The sequence below is a fragment of the Sinohyriopsis cumingii genome, chromosome 13, assembly GCF_028554795.1.
Source record: "Sinohyriopsis cumingii isolate HCF-2022 chromosome 13, ASM2855479v2, whole genome shotgun sequence".
NCBI lineage: Eukaryota > Metazoa > Mollusca > Bivalvia > Unionida > Unionidae > Sinohyriopsis > Sinohyriopsis cumingii.
In genome coordinates, this window is record NC_142973.1 from 5,588,548 (window position 1) to 5,612,240 (window position 23,693).

Consider the following 23,693-nt stretch of genomic DNA (forward strand, 5'->3'; position numbering starts at 1 on the left):
AAATGAAAAAATGACGTTTTATCACACTTTATTAAATCGACCACAGTAACGAACTACAAAGCGGTATACCACACAAAAGAACACGGCAAAAACTATTCAAAGAAATTAGTTTGCACGTTTTTTTGTTTAAGGTTCTGTTTTTTTGCTCGCTACCCAAACGCTCCAACAGTCACAAACAGGAAACTACATATTGTACATTTCCATCGAAATAATTATAAGAATTAGATCAATTTATTACGATTACGTTATTGACACATCATTTCCAAACAAATAATTTTTCTATGATGATAAGAATAGTTTTTATATTTTTCCCTTACAAGAAAGAACAAATAATTGAATACACGTGGAGATATCCAAGCAGAATGCCATACATTTGTTGGGAATTAAAATCTCTGAGCATGGGCATCTAAGATTTGAAAATTCTCTGCCTTATTAATAATTTCAACAATACACTGAGGTTCAATTAATTAGGAACAATTACCAAACTTACGACTTACGATACCGTAATTGGAGCTGTTAAATACAACGTGCAAAGTGTCAGATGGCTTCGTTTGATGGGAACACACCTTTTCCAAGCTGAAACTAACACTATCTTCTGATGCTAATATTTTATAACAGTGTTTACAATAGCCACTGCTTTGATCATGCAGAACATCCACTGAAGTTAAGTCTTTGTTAGGGAGAGGCCATTTATTTGTGGGAGGGGGGCAAAGACACGTGTTTTGAAATGTGTTTCTTGCTCTGACTTACTTATTATAAAGGACACTGTGCCATTCCTTTTCATGCTTAAAATAATTTGCGTCAGCTATACTATAACATCTCGTATTTCAAAACAAGGCACAATTCCCTCCTTATAAGACAGGCAAAATGTGGCATTTGATAGAAAATGTTCAGCCACCCGAAAAAAAGCAAAAAAGCAAAAGTTGAATGAGAATGATGAGGAATAACTCTAATGATAGGGAAAAGCGTAATGGAAAATTTAAGAAGAAATGGACAAAAGACAGGGAATGGCTGAATTATGATGAGGAAATGAACTTTATGTGGTGTAACTGGTGTATGCAATTCGCAAAAACAAACACAGAAAACACCCAGTTTTGTTGTGGGTTGTTCGAACTTTAAGACTGAATCGGTAAACATACATGAAAGCTGTGTGACATTGCTTTGTGAACAGGACTAGTAAAGATCTGGCAGGACTAGTAAATTTCTCAATATACTAGTCCTTCTGGCTACAAAATAATTTGTGTTAAATTTGAGCCCTGAAAAGTCACTCAAATTTGGAAGAAACTGAACAAATAATGTATACAACATGCTTGGCAATGATTGCCCCACACAATAAATCCAAACAGAAAGTTGAGTGGTCCCATTTCAACACTAAAATGGCTTGGACTGTCAGAAGTAAAATATTTGATGCTATCAGTATAGCAACGAAGCTAAAAACTGGAGACACCTGGTGGTGGCAAGGGGAGATAATTGCAAGACTTATTGCCTTTTGCATACATTCCAACCCCTGAGGAAAAAGTGTAATCCAAGTGGATGAAAAGAGTATCTAAGCAGAAAAAGAGCAATCCACATATAACATGATAAAACTTCAATGAACATGTGTACAAAATGATTTATTTACCCCTCTGGTCTTTTAACATCAATTACTGCTTCAAGTTTTCATATGTAGCACTTTTAGCTTTAAAAAGCAACAAACTCTCATAATGCATTTCAAAACATTTTGTACAAACTGAGACTATGAATGTTTTCCAGTACAGCACTAAATGCTTGGTTCTAAACCTGGATCTGAATTAAGTTTTTTTTTTAACAATACTGAACAATCTCTCAGTCAGCATTAGAATGGTAAAGAACCAATATTCCTTTGTGAACCTGACAAAAGAGGGGAAATTTATATGTTCCAGTTTTTGGGTCTTTTAGCCAGGAAATAAGGTGCCAATGCACAACAACTCTGTCCGCACGAAGTACAGTGTCAGGTAGAATGCTTCTAATTTATATGCAGCCTTGCCTTCAGCAAGGTGTATCAAATGGCAGGGACAACCTGTTATGTACAATGATGCAGACAATTTTCAAACTAAAGAATACAACTCCTCTATAAATTCTAGTCATCACTCATGCATTGTCAGCTAAAAAACCCATACAGTTCTGCCAACATAAATCATGCTTATTTAAAGCATTATCGACGTCCTGACTTTGCCCTTTTTACTGTCAAAGTCTCTTACACAGACTGAGTGCAACTTTTTGTCATCATAACCACTAATCCCAACTGTTGCAATACTAAACAGCCCAATTTGCATGAATTCTGCAATTTTAAGTGAAGTATCGACAGCTCAACACCGTACAATATTAGATGGATTTTGCTCTTGCACATGCATATCTTCTGCAATTTTGGAACCAGGAAACATTCGTTTGAACAAAGGACCATCATAGTCTTCTACTGCTAAGGGTAGTCCATGTTCTTTTAAGAACTCAGTAAGTAAAATTCAAGGTTTCCTTGATTTCAAGCATTGTTCCACATAAAATTTACCACCATGAATAATATTAAAATCCTTTCCACCCAGCCTGCAATGGGTGTGAAGCTGCCCTACAATGGAATGTTGTATTATGTAATTCATGTTTTCATCTTTGAAACAGTTTTTCGTATTTTTCTAATCCATCTGTGAAATTATCTGAAAAACATTTTTGCTCAAACACACGCATCGACTATAATAAATCTGATGATTTTTAGCACTAAATACATACAAGCTGGTTCTGTACCAAATATGAATTAAAACAAAGAAACTGCGAGCAATGATTAAAAATTAAAAACCAGTCTCTTCTCCCGTAACCAAGCCAGACATTTGCTATAAATAGAATCCGAGGTAGAAAGTTTGAAAATAGAATAGCTGCTATAAACAGAGCATATGAATACTGTCAGGAAAGTGCATGCAAGTCTACAGACAAGTGTTGTAGTTATGTAGAAGCTGTCTTTTCTAGAATATGGTCTGTGGAATTAATGGGATGTTAATAAAAACGAGAAAACAAATTACTGATATTGGGGGACAGGGATATAATGAAACCACATAATCCATATACATTTATGTGTAAAACGTAATTTTGTGGAAAAAAAAGCATAATGATTACACCAAAAGTGTAATGGTTGGCATGTATGCCTTTGTCTATGAAAGATAAACAGGAAAAGATTATTTTGTTTTTTAAAAGTGCTGGATTCATGAGGCAGCAGGCTATTATTCCTGATGTCATGTGAATGCCATGTGAATGGGAAACGTATTTCACTGAGAAAACCAGCGTTTTAAAGAGATCTTGAATTTTATTTTAGAATCTAATCATTCTGATCACTAGCAACCAACTAATCAATTAATCGGTTAGTTCATCAATCAATTTATGTCAACATACCTCTTCATAAAGTTTCTGTAAAGCAGGAATTTTTCTTGGTGACATGATGGACAAGTAGATTCCTTGCTGTAAAAGATGAATATTTTTCCCTATTTACAACAAGTCTTCAACACGTACAATAATTACAGTAACAAATGGTTTCAAAAGATGAATATTGAAATTGGAACACAAAGAATGAATATTGAAATTTGAACACAAAGGATGAATACTGAAATTGGAACACAAAGGATGAATACTGAAATTGGAACATAAACGATGAATACTGAAATTGGAACACAAAGGATGAATACTGAAATTGGAACACAAAGAATGAATACTGAAATTGGAACAAAAATGTATTGAAAGCAGCATCATGAATAGATAGCATTACAACTCTTTTTTTTTAAAAATATGAAATAAGTTGCAAGCAATATCAACAACACATAGTAAATTTAAACTGTAGTTAGAACACATTTAATAGTATATTTATTACATGACTCCAAACACCAATTCTATTAATAAAATACTCAAAATTATTGTTGTGTAATGACATGAATGGTGAATCAACATGATGCTTCTCTATTATATACAATTAATTTATCAGATAAACAAAACAAAGATTAATGCCAATGGCATGGGACACCCCATCACCTTACAGTTAGATGTTTGAATTCCTTTTCCCCAGTATATTTTGAGTACATATGTGACATGTACATACATGGTGTCAACAATACAATTGTCACCCATTTGGGATTAAATTATGGCCTACAATTTTCCAAGAAATCAACATTTTATCTGTGGCAGACATGCTTACAAGTAAATTTATGCAGCCTACTTATTTGGAAATCAAGGATAAGATGAACTATATAGTTTCTGCAACCTTGGCCTTGAAAGTGAACAACACCCACCCACCCCAATCAACCAGGGTATTTCTTAAAGATGTACATAAACGAAGTTTAATAGAAATGCACTGTGTAGTTACCACCAATTAAATAGAAATGCACTGTGTAGTTACCACCAATTAAATAGAAATGCACTGTGTAGTTACCACCAATTAAATAGGGTTTTTTCTGGAGCCATGGGAAACAAATGTATTAGTACTCTCACACCATCCAGTTTGTTTTTACCTCCGTACCAATTTTAGAAACAGAAAGCACATAAGATATAATAAATGCACAAAATTTTGTTATTTCATAAACTGATTTATAATTTCAAACCTGACTCACAAGGGAGTCCCAAACACTGTCAACTTATTGATGTTTTGAATCGAAAGGGAGTTGTTGTTGTAGGGATTAACGCCATTTTTCAGCACAAGATAGCTATATATGGTGGCCAGTATAAATGGTGGAGGAAGAACCCGGAAAAACCATGGAAAGAACCACTAACCCATGAGAAGCTAATGGAAAGCTTTATATCATACCCACATTAGCGAGCCCAAGACTCGAACCCATGCACACAGAGGTGAGATGGCAGTGATCTGTAATGGTGAGCACTTAAGACCGCTTGGCCACTTAAGATCCCAAAAGGGAGTTTCTTTAACAATGTGGTAGCCATATATGCTTGGGCCAGTCTGTTTTCAAGCAACAGATGTGATGTAGTTCACCATCTTTGAAAATCTCCAAAATTTTGTACACTCTGGATTTACATCTCTTTGAACACATGTGTACAAGAGTTCTCATATTTATTTGTTCAATTTGTTTAAGAAATATTAAAACTAGATGTTGCTAATATTAGATGAAGATAACAGTTTTTACTGAAATAGACTATTCTAAAAGCAAGAAATAGAAGCAAGCAGCCAGTTCGCTTGTTTACATCCCTATGTAGCTTCCATTTGTATTGAAACAACAATGATTTGACAGTGTTAGGGACACCTTGGCCACAATCAGGCTAGAAATTGTAAATCAGTGAATGAAAGGACTAAGTTTTATGCATCTTTTGCAACCTTGACACTTTTCGTTTTTAAAATCTGTTTTCGGTAACAATTACTATACTGACCAACAAAATCAACAAGATTTTTCCAGAGGTCCAGGAAAACAAATGTATGAAACTTCATTGAATTCTGTTAATTAGAAGTTACACTCCAGAAATGAAATGCATAGCAATGGTTTCATTGACTTCAAAAATTAATAGGATTCTTTCTTTTAGAAATACTGTAGTCTGTTTGCTAAAACTTTAGTTATCAGCTGAAAGGAATAAAAAAATATTTTAAAAATCTACCAATTTTGAAGAGGACCATTTTTTCCCTATACACCAAGTCTTACTTTCCTAAAATTTGGAGATGATTTATTTTTTCCTCCAAACATATAACATTCACATATTTTATGAAAGAGGCTAAAGTCCAAATATTTAACTGGAATGGCAAAGAAATAAATGTTTTCCACATATCAAAAAAGTTGTAAATAGTGAATTAGTCCTTTCAACAAAATGCCTAACAAAATGGATTAACATCACAACACTAAACATGAGAAAAAGTTTCATATGTACACATATGTACCTAAGGGCTGTTCCAGTAAAACATATGCCCCCTGGGGGAAGGTACTTTCAAACTCAACGAACCCACAACAGAATTTTAAAAAATTACGATCCACCATCTGATATGTTTTAATCGAAAAACTCTGCCCCCTACCGAAGCATATTTTTTTAAACATAATTTCTGGCAATGGGTTAGTGTGCAGTAGAAGCGATTTTAATATTAGGTTGGGGACAGAAGCAATTTAAATGACAGCTGGCTGGAGGTAATCTACTGAATTCTTATAGATCATATAATCTACTGCATATTTTTATTTGTATTCATTCATTATAATCAATCTTTTGTCCTTTTGCTTCTTTGTCTGTCAGCTATATATGTCTCTGATACTGAAATCACACATTTTCTAATGTGGCTTATTATGTGAAGAATTCAATGAACAGTCCCATAATACCTTCTAATATAATATCCAGGAATATAGATTTTATAATAGATATTACTATTCTAATACAGAAATCATGAATTTGTATCCTTACTAACTGTGTGTTTACTAAAGTGATCATTATGTTTTGCTATTTTTCTTTGTTCTCAGGCATGCTGCTTTTGATTAAAATAATAGTTAAATCTAGTGTTACTTTAAATACGTGGTCAGATGCTATGATTCCTTGTTATTATTTTTTTTAATAAATGTTTTGGTAAACTGATAGTACATGATTTGTAAGAACATATATTTCAGTCACCAACATCTTATTTTTATGCCTTGTTGCAAAACTAATATAAAGTTTTTAAAAAAAGAAATATAGCAGGTCAAACATTTTTATATCATCAATTAGATTTTAAAAAATGGATGAAAGTCAATGAATCAATTTTTCCCAGAGTACTCGTAAAATCAATGTCATTGAGTTAACTGTATTGTCAACGGCATCATGATCATCACTGATGGCCACCGATTCTGTACTTTCAATCCAGTTGTTATAGGTTCTATCTTCCACTTCTAGTCTTTCATATGAGACTTATACTTATGGTCTGAGGGGCTTCCACGGCAGAGTGGTACAATATGCTTGTTTTGTGATTACTTGCCTCCAATGTGTAAATGAGAATGTTGCCAGTTACTTGCGGAAGGTCAGTGGTTCAACATAAGTGGGTTTGGTGTTTCAAAAGTACCTGGATTTTCTTCAGGCTGCCATATATAGATTCTCTTCATCTGAAAATTGTGTAAACGCCTTAATGACCTAACGAAACCTGACGTCTCAAGTTTAAATGACTTCGGCTGTTTGTGATAAACATCAAATCAACAGAGACTCCATGCGCCCAAGTGTACTAAGGTGCTGGATTTTACAGATCACTTGCATGTCTCACATAATGAGTTTTGTCACAGATCAACCAATTTGGGTTTGTGGTTTTTCGAGGTTCTTCCTCCACCTAATATACTGTTACCCCCCACCCACAAAAAAAACTAAACCAAACTAAATCAACCAACTAATCAACTGTGGCAACAGCAGCAAAGGTACTAGTCCATCATTTTTGCCACAGCTGTATGAGTTTATAAATTTTGACTATAGTAACATTTTTTTTAGACTTCTGAATATCATTAATTATGCCTTTCTGACACTTAACTAAAAGTCATCAGTTGGTACAAATGGATTTTTCATGGTAAACATATGAGATGGAGATGTCTTGAGTAATCTTGCATCACAACCTGTCGAAAAGTTTACATTTTAGCTCACTTAAAGTTTCTCTAACAATGTCCATTGTTCCAAACAGAACTGTTATAACTTATTCAAGCTATATTCACCAATATCTAGAGATGTGCATCTGTAATAAATATCTGTAACAAAGTATGAGAATGCATCAATGTTTTTCAATGATGCATTTGAATTAAGCAACAACCAGAATCAACAAACCAAGAAATGAAATCATTCATATCTCTCAGGCAGAAGTACAGCGTATGTAGTAATCATAATCTGCCTAATATTTTTCCAACCATACTGATTCTGTGGACATTATCACTAGAATGGACAGAAACAGACTAGAACAGATATAACCAGAAGGTTAAAATTGATTTGATACATCTTTCAAGTAGTCAAATTCACGTTGGTTTAGTTAACTGTACACCCTTTATTGACCTCCCTTTGATGTAGTTCCTTACTGAAGCTGAGAAAATAATGTTACACACATCTAAAAGGGACAAACTTCCACTCATTATTGTAGTTATTATACTTCTCCATTCCAGCCCGTTTTTATGATCTTCTCCCCCCATATATTATTTGTCTTGTCTATGATATGTATCTAAATCTGTCACTTACTTTTCCTACTACTATACTAATTGTCTGTGAATGTGCATATCAATGTGAAATGCAACAGGGAGACTAAATCCAAGATTGAAAACCTCTAAATTTCTGGACGTATTCTGCTTGGATTCCATGTTTCTGCACAAAGCCCAAGAGTTCAGGACTCACTGTATTGATTCAAAAAGAAAATCTTACTTTCATTATCAATCAATCAAGGACAGTCAAACCCATATATACTCTATTTTATCTTCACTGATTTATAGTATGGTTCTCATTCATTCACATCTGTAGTAATGTGAGTCCTTCAACAACTCTCAATGGCTGTATGTCTTTTTCGACCATCCTGACTAGACACTGTAAGATAATGTTCAAGCAACAGAAATACCATGGGATAACCAGAGACCAATAAAATCAAATAAAACGGTCAAGTTATCTCCCCTGCAGGGAAGCTGCCAGGATTTTAGGATTTAATCCAAATTTTATTGTGCGTGATCTCCAGTGAGGAATGGTGGCCAGAGAAATAGCCATTGGTAAACAGCTCTCTAACACTTAAATATCTGTCATTCTTTCTTACTGTTCAACTCTATAAAGGCTCTACTGAAATCAAAATACTCAAAGAGATGTCATGTCTAGTTGTATAATGATCATTACTGTGATGTCATTGGGCACGGTCACGTGGTTGTGGTGGTGTCTTGGTAGGGATGACAGAAAGGAAATAGGCTTACTCCATATTTAACATGTAATTACGATGTTGTCAAAAGAATTAAAAATTTCCTAACAATTCAGTTGGATTATTTACTTGATTCATAGTCCATGAACAAGTTCTAAAATTGATGTGTTTATTTTGAAGCCATTTTCCTCTATCACATTCAAGATTTGAATATACCAAAGGTGAAATTAGTACACTTGCATCCTAAATTAATATCATGGCAACTTCGAATGTTATTTATTGTGAGGCTTTAATGCCAGAACTCATAGCTTCAGTGATTTTTGGGTTAAAAAATGAATTTCTTCTCAAACCACTCAATTTGGTGCATATTACATTGTTTTTTTAATGATACTGTGAGAATTCTTGATGTGTAAAAATTGCACAAGAAACGAACAACAGATCAGGAAATTAATACCAATGGGAAAATACTGATTGGAATATGCAGAAATAATGATATTATTATTTAAATGGAATCGCATGTACTGGCACCATTTTCTGACCCAATGTTTTATTTATGTTAGACTGCTAGGAGGGGGTTAGATGTGATTTTAAATATATATTCGGGTTTTTTCTGATAACCTCACCAGCAATTTTTCATCTTGTTAACACAACTAACAACAGAGGTGATTCTTTTAACTGACCTTCCACTGTCAGAGACAAATAGTTTGAAACACGACCTCCTACAGAAGTTTTTATGATGTGCCGTCCCCAGGGGGATATATGTTTTACTGAAACAAGCCCAAGCCAGAATGCTTGCTAATTGGTGGACATACCTTGGCTAGCATGTTTGCTAATTGGTCACAGTAATAGCCTATGTACCGACATCCTTCACTGCTTTGTAGATGATATGGTGGAGAATTACACACCAAGATACAGTGTCTCTCTGGTGACAAACTAGAATAAAGGAAAAAAAGAGTACATCCTTTAGAAGGCATTAAAATTATCTGAGTAATTACCAATATCCAGAAAGTCCAAGACATTTTAATAAAACCAAGTTCTTTAGTTCAACTTATAATGTTTAAAGCCAAAGAATTCATAAAGTACATAAATTTAGCATCTCACCTGTAATAATAGCACTAGACTAACATCAGTAACCTTGACCTCTGACATATCACCCACTCCTTCGACTGTTAAGATATTACAAATATGATCACAACAGATGTATGTTAACAGAAGATTAAATCCCTTTATACAGCTCTCAACAACTTGACCTTAAATGCTTGGATCCATCAGTTCATCAGTCCCTAATTTACAATGGCGAATCAGTCTAATACCCACCCATATACAAACACATCATGTAAGTTTGTTCCCCCTCAAAAAATAAAAATAATCTATAAAAAAATAACCACTTAACATTTTAAACCATACATCAGTTGTGACCTATTCCACAATACACATCTTAATTTTGATGACAATTCATTGATAGCAATACTAAATAGTACTACTACTGGATCAAAAACTGCTAAAAAAATCTAAACAAAAGTAATTAAAATAGTTTGCTCACTATGACTTCCATGGCCTTGAATCTCTAGGGATATAAATCCTCTCACCCCCACCCCCTTGATGAATTTGTAGACAAAGTCTGATGATGAACAACTTATGAAAATAGAACATATTTCCCTTTAAAGAAACCTTACCTAAAGGTTCATGCAGGGTGTACATTTTATGACTGCTCTGTCTCAGCTTTACGGAAAAGTTTACCCTGAGGGATGTCAATCAACAGTTTGATAAAGTCCTAATCACATTTTCAGCTACTTGTACACTGTCTTCTTAAACCTGATTGCTGGCTTAACATTAACATTTCTGCCAAACCTCGTAAGCATGCATATGCCTGTTTCTACTCAGCTGACTATCAAATGAACCCCTCCCCTTCCACCCAACTACCACTGAAAGTTCACTATCTATGATATACAGCTTCATTTCTAAGTAAAACCAAATTGTCTGCTACTCAGAATGATTTGAAATCCCAAGATTTTATTCTACATCTCAACAGTTCATTAAAAATCTCAAAAAATGTGTCATAACCCATAGTCCTACAAATGCTTGGAAGTTGAGGATTCTCAAATGCTTAAATGATTTGCTTGAAGAGGATAAAATCATGGCATACCACATATTTGCTAAAGTCTTTGCCCATAAAATCGACACCTGTCACCAGTTAGTATTTTGGGTGGGAAATTTCCATAGAAACTATGGTGAAATCATAGCAACAACCAACTCAGCTTTTGCAACAAATGTCTCAAGCAAGCAACATTATTTGTACTACCCCTGAGCATTGTTTTTTCATGTATATTTTAGTTGACAAGGAAAAGATAATGAACTGTGCTTTGTTCAGACTAAATTGTGACTGATTCAAAGTATATAATGCTCGGAAAGGGATTCATTTTTGCAGAAATTAATAAATCCAGTGTCTAAGTGACTGATCATTACCAGCCTCCCCTGTCATGAACCTTCCATCGTGGAATTTGAATTCGTCATGCTTGAGTAATCATTCTCATCTGGAATTTATTTTAAACATCTGAGTCAACATTTTTTCTTCCCTGTACACTACTTTGAAAATGAATGCAGCACTGTCTTCCCTGAAAATGTCATCTTCTCATCTTTACATGTTCTAACAATGATTCACCATGAGCTCAACTGCTTCCTAAGCTAATCAAACTCAGCAAAACATTTCTGTTAGCCAAGGAAATTGATTGTCTTATGCTTCCTTGGTAATGAGTGAACTCTATTCAGTAAGCATGGGATATATTCAATTCAGTCTAAAGTCAACCATAATGATCTTCTGTCTTTATTTCTTGAATCATGTTTTATGCACCTGACAGGCACTGGGGGGGGGGGGACTTTTGTGCACCAAAGATAAAAAAATAAGAGTCTCTGGCAGTTTCCTCTAGTTTCTAAAGCTCTTATTCAAGTTTGTACAGAAATTCTGTGTCACTTGTACTGAACAATAATAAGAAATGCATGCATTAGCATTCAACAGCACAATAATAACTATTCAGTGCTAAGTAAAAATTGTAAATACAGGTAAAACCTGTTATAACACGATGCTTGGGGTCCAAAGAATTACATCGTGACATAAGTGGGATCGCATTAACAAATTTTTCAAAAAACTTCCCCACAGAAAATGTGCATTTAAATTTCAATGTCATCAGTTTTAACTAACCTCTTGATCATGTATCAAAATATGTTTTAGAAAATTTCGGAAGTTGAAGCAACATTAAACATAGTGCTGGGATTAAAAATCCGCTTGGGATACAAATAATCAGCTTTTCTGAGAGCATGTATTTATTTAAATTAAAAAATGGGAGCCATGCTGCCATAACATTATAAGTGGAATCATGTTATAACGGGTTTTACCTGTATGTAGATACAGAGAATCGAAAAATTTGGGAAGACAAACCTTTTCAAATAAACGTAAACATGAATTACTATAAAATGTCAGCATTAAGACGTTAAAATTATGTAGATTGTATATAAAATGAAATATATTAGTAAGCACAAAACCATGCTGAAGATCCAACTCCAAAACCAGGACAACTGAACACTAGCTGTCAAAATTAAGAAATCCATCATGCAGTGACAGGGATTTATCTGTAAATTTTTTCAATAAATAACAAACAAGGGCATTGTGACTCAATTCCTTTTCTAAATGGACATACATTTTGACCTGGTAGTGGCCAGTGGGCACTACTGTTTCCACTGCTATCATAAATCTGATTGTTGTTCATAAAATACTTGCTGGAACAAGCTAATTAAATCATCTATTTGGAATAGAGGAATTTCCAAGGGTTAATGAATTAGGCACCTGAAACTGGTAAACTTGACTGTAACTGTATTAAACAGTGAATTTTACAGATAAAAATGAGAAAAGATGGTATTTCCTGAGTTTCTGAGTATTACAGATAAAAGAGAGTAAAGATGGTGTCTCCTATGGTTTAACTCTTTTAAAAAAATCAGTTATGTATGTGTTGATGTAACATTAAATGCATTCCAAGTCAGATGTTATTTAAGTGTCAAACTATGCCTTATTAATCTGATAATTTTGAGAAGAAAATTGTGAAATACAGGTCAATATCAGCAGACCAAGACAACTGCTTTCCTATACCCGATATGGCAGAAATTTCATTTCCATTCCATCCAGATTCTCAATTTCATCTTTGTGGGTTTTCTTTTAAAGAAACAACTAAACTTAAGGTGTATTGTTAGGTATAATAAACCTGTCATTGTTAGGTATAATAAACATGTCATTGTTAGGTATAACAAACCTGTCATTGTCAGGTATAATAAACCTGTCATTGTTAGGTAAAACAAACCTGTCATTGTTAGGTATAATAAACCTGTCATTGTTAGGTATAATAAACCTGTCATTGTTAGGTAAAACAAACCTGTCATTGTTAGGTATAATAAACCTGTCATTGTTAGGTATAATAAACCTGTCATTGTTAGGTATAATAAACCTGTCATTGTTAGGTATAATAAACCTGTCATTGTTAGGTATAATAAACCTGTCATTGTTAGATATAATAAACATGTCATTGTTAGGTATAATAAACATGTCATTGTTAGGTATAACAAACCTGTCATTGTTAGGTATAATAAACCTGTCATTGTTAGGTAAAACAAACCTGTCATTGTTAGGTATAATAAACCTGTCATTGTTAGGTATAATAAACCTGTCATTGTTAGGTAAAACAAACCTGTCATTGTTAGGTATAATAAACCTGTCATTGTTAGGTATAATAAACCTGTCATTGTTAGGTATAATAAACCTGTCATTGTTAGGTATAATAAACCTGTCATTGTTAGGTATAATAAACCTGGCATTGTTAGGTATAATAAACCTGTCATTGTTAGGTATAATAAACCTGGCATTGTTAGGTATAATAAACCTGTCATTGTTAGGTATAATAAACCTGTCAGTGTTAGGTATAATAAACCTGTCATTGTTAGGTATAATAAACCTGTCATTGTTAGGTATAATAAACCTGTCATTGTTAGGTATAATAAACATGTCATTGTTAGGTATAACAAACCTGTCATTGTTAGGTATAATAAACCTGTCATTGTTAGGTATAATAAACCTGTCATTGTTAGGTATAATAAACCTGTCATTGTTAGGTATAATAAACCTGTCATTGTTAGGTATAATAAACCTGTCATTGTTAGGTATAATAAACCTGTCATTGTTTCGCCTCTCCTTAATATCATCAAACACATGCAGTGCTGTTCTTAGGCCTTCTGCAATGTGACTGTAACCCTCTCCACAGCCACCAATAAAGCTGAAACAGAAAATATAGGTCAAGTTCAAATAATAAAAATGCAGCGATGACTCACTGGCTTTACATGTTCTGGGTGCTTAATTGAATTGTTTGTCCTTACAAGTTAAACCTCTGATTCACTCATACAAATTAACTCTTATATTATGTTTTTAATATGAAGACATGTGGTTCTTTTTGAATCCTGACTTCATATAACTTTTAGTCATGCAGCAATACAGAATACTTGGTATTAAAGTATGTATTCTAGTTCCCCTTACACTGTGACAAGTTATTCATTCTGTTGAAAGGCTGAGCTTCATATATGAGCTGTATTTTTTGTTATATAAACCTTTGCATATAATATGGATTTACGATTATTTTCTTTACGTTCTGTTTTATTAACATTCCCAAACTCTTACCTAATATTGTCCAGCCAGGTAAGAAACTGGTGAATGTTTGTGGTCAGGTCAGAACATCTAGTGGCCGTGTCTGGGGCAATGTCATTTGCAAAGAATGTCACCATATTGTAAAGAGTGCAGCTGTACTGTAAGCAGAAAAAACAAAATCATTATTTTTGACTGATTGGTCAGTACAAATAAAATAAAAGACATCTGCAACAAAGCAGTCTGAGGTGAAAAATTGATGAAATAAAATAAAATGAGCTAAAGACATGTTTTTGCTCTCACTGTGTCAGCAAAGAATTTGTTAAGAAGGCGAGGGAAAGAGGGGCCCCTTTGTTGAAGTAAGGGGTTCTTTTATTGGTGTCAATTAATAAATATACAAATTCCATCCTTCAGGAATAGAAATAATCAAGCACAAGTCAAAATGAATGCAAGAAATTGCATATTTCATAGCTATTGATGGCTAGTTAGTTCATTCATTTTCAGTGCCACTTTTAACACATTGTTGGCCATATCTTACTCAAGAAATGGGAGTAAAGTGCATTTCCCAAGAACATATTCATGCAGCTGACCAAGGTATCAAACCCACAACCTTGGATTACAAAATCTGACAATCAAGTGTGCTACCATGCCTCCAGAATAAAAAGACATACGCACATTCATATGTTTATCCTACATTAAATAAGTCCTGTAACACAAACAAATTAAAGTTTATCCTGCATGAAATAAACAGACTGTGACACATGAAATAAACAGACTGTGACACATGCAAATTCAGGTGGTTATAAGGTATTTTAGTGACCTGGAGACACAGTGGGGATGGGCACAGAGGGCAAATGAGATGGGATGGAGTGGGTGGTGGTGGATGCCACTCTATTTCTATCAAGCTGGGGCATGGATTTTGAAACATATGGTAAGTAAATGTATATGTGTGTCACATAGTCATTATCTGCTTTTCATGAATAAACATAATCCTGTGTCAACTTATTCTGCATGTCATTTTCATTTTAAAGACAATGACAGTATCGAAAAAAGATTCAAATAACTAAAGGATGTCCCAATTAATAAAGAACCACAACATTTTGAAAGAAATAAATGAATATGGAAAACAAAGTCTTCCAAAGCTATCATACAGGATTTTGCTTAATATGGGAAACAAGAGAAATACTATATTATACTCACATCATTCCCATAATCAGTAGGGTCAGGTGGGCCTCCATTGAAATACCTGTAATTTAAAAAATCAAATATGATTTGGCTATATTAACTGACTAATTTAAAAAAATGTAGACCATTGGGCACTGGGCTACCAAAAAGCACCTACAACTTAGTACAAGCACTGCTTAAAGTTGCTAACAACAAGAAGATAAAGATACCATTTGAATATGAACTGCAAGCTGACCATCCTTTTCTATATTTTATTATGTGTCATTAAAATATGATTCTTTTTAAAGTATTACTAAGCAATGTTTTTTAACCAAAAATATAATGCAATTCATGACATTATATCGTAGTCTACTGACTTTGGGCTACATAATTTCAATACACCCTACATAACAGCCCAATGCCTTTCGACTACATGACTTCAATACACCCTTATTAAGGATATCTGATTCAGCCAAGGGTTTTAATCTACATAAACAATCATTTGCATAATTTTGTGAAATTCAGGGCTACCATACTATTCAGTACTAGTTTAAAACAATGTACTTTTATATACTTATCTTTAATACCTTACATGATGGGTATATAAAAAGTTATGAATACACACATCAACAAAGCTCTTAATTAGTCAGTACATCTGTGCATAGTCTAAAAGTACTCCCCATGGACCTCTAAACACTCTCTCAATCTGAATTTTAAAGGCCATTTTAAATTCACTATTTCATATGTTGTTCATACACTGGAAGCTGCTGGTACAAACACATAGCGGCTTTCAAATCATTTGCCTTGCAGCAAAATCTTTGACAATGGGAATCGATCTGGATGATACAAGTCTGTCATGATAGCAGATTTATGCGCTGGTTCATTGTGGATTGGATGGATACTTCTGGTGCTAGTACATAGACAGGTATTGAACTTTTGGTAATACTTTGGAGGCATAATAATATACAGTGAAATTAGCCATCAGGAACAGATACCTGGATCACCAGACCTTCCTTTTGTATTAAAAAAAACACAGAGAACTTCTCTTCACAATCCAACTGCTTCAAGTGGTTTGTGGTGTCTTCTTGTTTTTCTGATCCAAACTTCATATATTTTCTATCAAGTCAGATTAAAAAAAGCAAATACTGTATATGTTTCATCACCTTTAACAATCTCTTCTAAACATCTCCAGTCACTCTTTTAATTATTTGGTCAATAACTGTTTGGCAATTTCAATGCATTTCAGTTGTCACCAATGTGGCACACAAAATGGCTTTCTGAGCATCAAATGATTCTTCAATACACTAAAAGTAGATGGCAAATCAATGCTGGTGAAACTAAAATTTCTTCCACTGTGTATCAAGCACCATCATCAATTGCCTTCCTCACAGCATGCATTTCATGCACACCAATCAAAGACAATGGTCTTCCAGAACAATATGGGTCATCATTTATGGGTTTGCAATCATTTTAAAAAGACGAAAGGATCTAAAACTGCAGGATATGAGAGAGAATTACATCTGTAAACTTGATCCAAATTGGCTTTGATATCAGTCAGAGTGTACCTTAATATTATTTGGCTTAGCTTTCTTAACAATACAATGCCAAAGGGCATCACTCACATCAGAGCCATCATGCCAGAGGTACCAGCAAAGTCTGAAGAACTTGTGAAATATTTTGACATATTCTCTGTGTGTGTGTGTGTGTGTGTGTATGTGATTTGGATTTTTAATAATGCTTTAACAACTTTTCAGTCATGTCGTTATGATATCTACAGTGTAGCAGTTTATAGTGATGTCTAGCACTAGGGCATCATGCCACAGACATGTAACATTATGTCTCACCTAATCACATTATCCCGACACTGGGCTGACTAGTCCTAACACTAACCTCTTAATGCTGAGCGCCAAGCAAGGCAGCTGTTAGTACCATTTTTGTAAGTCTTTGGTATGACTCAGCCGAGAATCAACACACAGACAAATTCTGTGCTACTGGTTCATTTCAATGGGTTGAGAGAGAGAGAGAGAGAGAGAGAGCACGAGTACAAATCAGGACCATTGTACTCTAATAACCCAAAGAATACCACCTTTGTTACCACCATCCATACACAGTGTGCACACAGCAACCATTCAGGGTAAACCATGTACCAACAACATATGTGAGGGAAGGAATTTACACTTTGGTAGGATCATCACACCAAATCTTATGGACCTGCATAAACTAGTTTCAGAGATACCGTAGTGCAGCAGGAACCTAAGTACCATAATGTCTAGTTCTACTACTGAACTGACTATATGTCAAGCTAGAAGGCCATTCCCAAGTTTCATAGTGTTGCTGACAGCAAATGTATTAACCATTCCAATAAATCATTAATAAACTTTTACATTAGCAGTGACAGTTACAAAAATTTGTTTTGTTAGTACTATGAATTATATTTTGTAGCAGAATATTATTAAATATATTGAAATAATTTTTACAAATCTCTGATTCTTTACTTACTGTGTTAATGTCTCAGTGAAGAAAGTGCAGTTGTGTCGTTCATGTAAAAACCTGTAACACTGTAAAATTCGAATGGACTTTGTCTTGTGACTTTTTCTCCCACATGTAACTCATAACAGTTACAATTTAAATTGTGATTATTTGTTCGTGATTTTCTGTACTGTAATTTTCTATTCTGTGGCTTTTTCAATTTCTGTCCTACAATTATTCAGATTAAGTTACTGTATAGAGACAGAAAATTCTCTTTTAAAAAGATCCTGAAATGTATTACAGTTCGAATGCACATTTAAAGCAAATTTTAAGCAGAAGAAAAACTCAAGTTCAACAATTACATACTCTAATGCAGGGATGATGTATGCAGACTTCAACTCGTCAATATATGCTCCCATATTGGCAGTCGCTTCCACAACGAAAACGACGTCGAAAAGTGGGTTCATATTGTCAAAAACCACCATTTTGTAGTACTGTCTCAGGTTCGATTAAAAGAATATTTCACATGTATTTTATTAATGTATTTTCCAAATCTGTAAAGCCAAGAAATCTCGCAACTTCTTGTTTTTATCCTTCAAAAGTGCAATTTTATTGTAACTTTCTGATATATTTCTTTTTACTTTCCTCGTTACTCTACTCTGGCGGAAGTGCCTTATAACATATAAAGAACCATTTATCTTTTCCGCCAAAAATATATATCCACCAATCAAATTAAATTCGCTGTATCTCGCTAAAATTAAACAATAAAGGTGCTTACATTTTACTTGAACAAATGATTAGATGATTAATTAAACAATATATTGTACTTATGCTATTCAAATATCCTCTGTAATATAAACTTATTTACAATATAAGACGCAAGCGTATTAATCTATATTTTCATGGGAATTCCTGCGTGACGCAAAAACATAGTCCATGCCGGAAACGTTATTGCAAGATGCATTTAGGAATACTTCGGGTATTTCTATGAGACTAAATTCTGCCTAAGATGTATAATGACGCAGTAATGTACAAAAACATCTCATATTTTGTTCGCAAGAAATTTCTTCGCAAAAAGAAACCCTAATCTATTTTAGGACTACTGTGGCTATTATGTAGGATTGACAGAGAATGAGGAAAATAGTTCAATCATCAACTTCTAGGCAAGTCTTTGTTTGGCAAATAGCCAAAGTCTTCCGAACGAGAACTGTATACAAAATTTGGTTCCCTGACTTTACTCACTTTCTGTTCGTTGTGAAGAGCTATAGATTAGAAATTGCTCAGGGATCCAGACTACCGTAGATCTTTCCTCAAATAAAAAAGCTTGTTATTTTTAAACCTGGGAAATACCTCCTCTTTTGAGTAATAACAGGCTGATTTGACCCAGATTACGGACGATGTGAAATATTGTTTCTTCCGGGACTTAAATGTGACATTTACATTTGTTTCAAATCTCATTATTTCCCGTAGACGTTGAGCAGTGAGAATTTTGCATATTGTTATATCTATTGAAATTACATAATGTAAGACTGTCTTGTATGTGCAGTTTAATTGTGATTTTTTTTAAAGCAGCCCATTCGCCTTTGTACAAAATGCACATATTTTGTTTTCTTAAGACATTAAAATTACTAACACTGGCAAAATAATCGTGAAAACAGGGCTCATGCAGTAACATGTTTAGTCTATATTTACTGTTCTGATTATGTTAATGCTACACTGTTAGATTTATTTATAATAATTTTTTACCCAGTGTATTCTACAATATATTAGTGCTACATAATACGTATATACTAAAAATATTCAACCGGGATCATGTCAAATTAATGATTTGATTCAATACAATATTAAACACCAATATTATATGTATAAATTCTGTAAACCTACAGAATATCTTAATAGTTAAAATTAAGACAATGATAATGCAATGAATAAGGTCAAGTCGAAAATACAGTTATATATAAGCTATAATGACAGAGAAATAAACAACAAATACAAATTAAATATACACTAAAACTTGATGAGAAGGAGTTCTCCATCGTCTTTTCTGAAGTATATCTTCGTATGACTCATCGCAAATCTTTGACCAGACAGTCGAGCTCTTCTATCTTGATTGCTTGAGATCTGAATGAACTGATTCTAAGACAAATCCTATATATATATATGGATCCGTTACATGTAAAACCCAGTCAAACGAACGGTTCCAGTGAGAAACTAGAAGAAAGTCAAAGGTAATGACATGCTGTATTGCCTCATACATGAGCTGAACTGTTAGTTCAGATTCATGTGAGGTTTTTTGAAGAGGACATGAGTGAGCCTGAATCAACGCCCTCCACTTCTGCCCCGAAACCATGAGTGTCTAGATTAACCCCAAAGCAAATATGTTCTTTCCCTAAAATTATTACCACATTTGAGAGACGTATAAAAGCACTTCCAGAAAATTTAGAACGACGGCTTACACCTAAACTGTGAAGTTTAAAGAGATCAAGTAGTGTGTTTAAAACTTAGTCAAATTAAAATTTGCAATCAAGATGAAACGATCACACTTTTCCAAGGAGAGAACAGACATCAAATGATGATGGCAATCCATGTCACCCAACACTATTCAAAACGTGTTGATGGAATTTCACGGTAGAGATCTTGAACATGACATGATTGTCTCATCCAACATCATTTGTATTCACTGCAGTATGAGATTGAAAAGTTGATAGAGAAAAGCATGTACTGACAGAACAATCAAAATCAGCGAAGAAATAAATTTGTTTGGTACCACATGTAAACCTTTTTTTTTTACAGTCTAGCTGCCCAAAAATGTGACTTCCAGAAAATTTAGAACAATGACATACATATATACGATGAAAATAAACAGATTAAGTCACAATAGTTGATATGTCTTGTATGCGATGTTTATACAATTTTCCTAAAAAATGTAAGCGAAAGCTAACACTCATTTAAGTGACGGTAAGACTGGCTGTACTCTAATCTGAAGTCTAGTGTATTAAGAGATGGACAGAGAGAAACAGAGCGAATTAACATTACACCATAGGGAGAGACAGAACATTAATATTACATGAGAGAGAGAGAGAACACACAGAAGACGAACACACAGAAGACAGACAGAACAAAATGCTAAAACACAGAAACGTACGACACCATTTATGGTTCAATTATGTGGTATTATAGCACAATAAGAAATCGACATTAGTTGACCTTGAGTTTCTGTGAGAAATGTTCATTGGAAATTGTCTTCATTCATCAATTTCATAAAAGGGTGGTGTCATATTTATTATCAACCAACTGCATTTGCTTTATATCAACTCCCAGATTTAGGAGATGTAATGTTTTTCAGATCATGGTTACAAATTTAGTGTTTTTCACATCTTAGGCTAACAATGTTACAAAGTTCCACTAAACCAAGGATGGCAAAACAGGACACAAACTGTGTCTGCTAATGGAATACACTCCAGCCCAGTTGATCTATGTTGTGGTGTTCCACAGGGGTCTGTTCTTGGACCTGTTCTCTTCATTCTATACACTCAGCCGCTCTCAAGTGTCATAGATTATCATCAGTGTCTCACCAAATGTACGCTGATGACACCCAAATATACGAATCTAGCCACCCAACTGAAGTTGATGCTACCATCCAAGGTGTAGAGAGGTGCATTTTTTATGTGAAATCATGGATGACATGTAACAAGCTGCAGATGAATGATGATAAAACTGAGGCCATTCTGATCACAACACAGACTTTTTCATTCACATCCTTTACCTCAAACAATAAATATCAGCAACACCAACATTAAATTCACACAGTCAGTACGAAACCTAGGTGTTACTCTGGACAGTACTCTCACATTGGACCAACATGTCATGAACATATGCAAGGCTGCATATCTTGAGCTGAGACCCATCGGCTCCATTCGCAAATATCTTTCAGTTGATGCCACTAAAACACTTGTGTGTTCATTAGTACTTTCAAGACTGGGTTATTGTAACTCAATTCTGTCTGGTTCATCTCAATAACTACTCCAGAAAGTTCAAAAAGTTCAAAACACTGCTGCTTGGATCATACTTAGAGTACCACGATCAGAGCACACCTCCTTGCTGCTCTGTACCCTATATTGGCTATCCATTCGATCCAGAATCAAACTCCAGTCCAACATACCTATCTGACCTCACCCATGTGTACACACCAGCAAGATACTTACGCTCCTCTTCTGACAATCGTATACTCATTATTCCCACTATGAAAACAAATTCATATGGACAATATTCTTTTGCATACCAGGGCCCAGCAATGTGGAATGAATTGCCCACTGAACTTAGACACAAAGACACAGTGATCCCATTAAAGAGTGCTCTAAAAACTCACTTATTTCGACTGCAAGAGCAAACTTAAAGACCTAATAATGTTTCCTACCTTAAATATTTTCATCATGTTTTTTATGTTTTCTAATTTCTTGGTGTTTGTTTTTTGTAATCATATCATTATATATGTTTTATGTTATATGTGTTGTCTAATGTTGTAAAGCGCTTAAAGCTTCTAAAGATTAGGCGCTATACAAAGTCCTCATTATTATTATTATTATATTCTTTGTCTTGTGCTTTGGTCTTAGGAAAGATCACCTTTGTAGCTTCTGTAGTAGTGGCAAGAGCAGTAGGAGACATTCCTGTCGAAGAACGAGAAGTTCTTTAGAAATTACTTTACGGTCTTTTACAAATCAAATTAGGAAACACACGTGTTAAATCAGCATTGGTAGACATCATGGTGAACGATGAAGTAGAATTAATAGGAGAAGGAGACACCATTGCAAAGCAATAGTGTGGTTTTCTGGTGCACGTACGCATCCTGAAAGCAGTATGATGACAAGAGCTGTATTTCGTTCTTGGTACGTCTTCTTCAGGTAGGATTTAAATTGAATGGTCATAAATAGGCAGGAGGTGGGTTGTTTTTTTTGCCAAACAGAAATCCCAGACTGACTTATGCATACAACGTTGCCACTCACTTACCCTATAAGATTACCTCTTAGACTTGTAAATAAGACCACGTAGTGATTACTGAGACTTTACTTTGTTTAAACTGATTGTATGTAATGTAAATGATACTGGCATTATGATCGTGTTCTTTGTAAGTCAAAGTTTTTTTTTCTTCGTCATCTCCTAATATGTCATCGAAGATGATCAAATGTATTGGACTCGCATCAGACCCATAGTCTTCACGAGGAGTGCCTTGGACAAATACGAAAGATTCTTATTCACGTTCTTGAAGTAGGCTGTAAGCCGATTGCCACTCTCTGTAACACCACACAATACTTTGGGGTGGACGATCCATCAAATGGATATTGTGTTCTAACACACGATTTACAAAATCCGTTTTGCCTAAACAGCTCGGTGAAGCAATTAGCATGCTAAAAGGTTTGGGAAAGATACAGTGCTCTAAACATTGACGATCTACTTTTTTGCCAACGATTTTAAGAGCAGAGGAAGAAGAGGAAAAGGAAGATGAAGTCATGACAAAAATATTGACAATTCTGAGAGGAACAACAAAATAAAATAAATGCATTGCATTCTACAAAGAAAGAACAT

General features: G+C 34.3%; 1 protein-coding gene across 3 annotated transcripts in view; it reads right to left on the reverse strand.

The window, feature by feature from the left end:
* Window positions 1-18,768, reverse strand: part of LOC149784886 (mediator of RNA polymerase II transcription subunit 25-like) — a 173,182-nt gene extending 154,414 nt beyond the window's left edge. For all 3 annotated transcript variants that reach the window (XM_089978465.1, XM_089978464.1, XM_089978463.1), the window contains exons 1-6: window positions 18,477-18,768; window positions 15,678-15,723; window positions 14,514-14,638; window positions 14,014-14,115; window positions 9,613-9,733; window positions 3,394-3,459 (exon numbers count right to left, since the gene is read on the reverse strand). In XM_089978465.1, the coding sequence (XP_089834591.1) occupies window positions 3,394-3,459; window positions 9,613-9,733; window positions 14,014-14,115; window positions 14,514-14,638; window positions 15,678-15,723; window positions 18,477-18,595 (579 nt within the window). In that variant the 5' untranslated portion in view covers window positions 18,596-18,768. The remainder of the gene's footprint in view (window positions 1-3,393; window positions 3,460-9,612; window positions 9,734-14,013; window positions 14,116-14,513; window positions 14,639-15,677; window positions 15,724-18,476) is intronic.
* Between the last annotated feature and the right edge of the window lie 4,925 nt (window positions 18,769-23,693).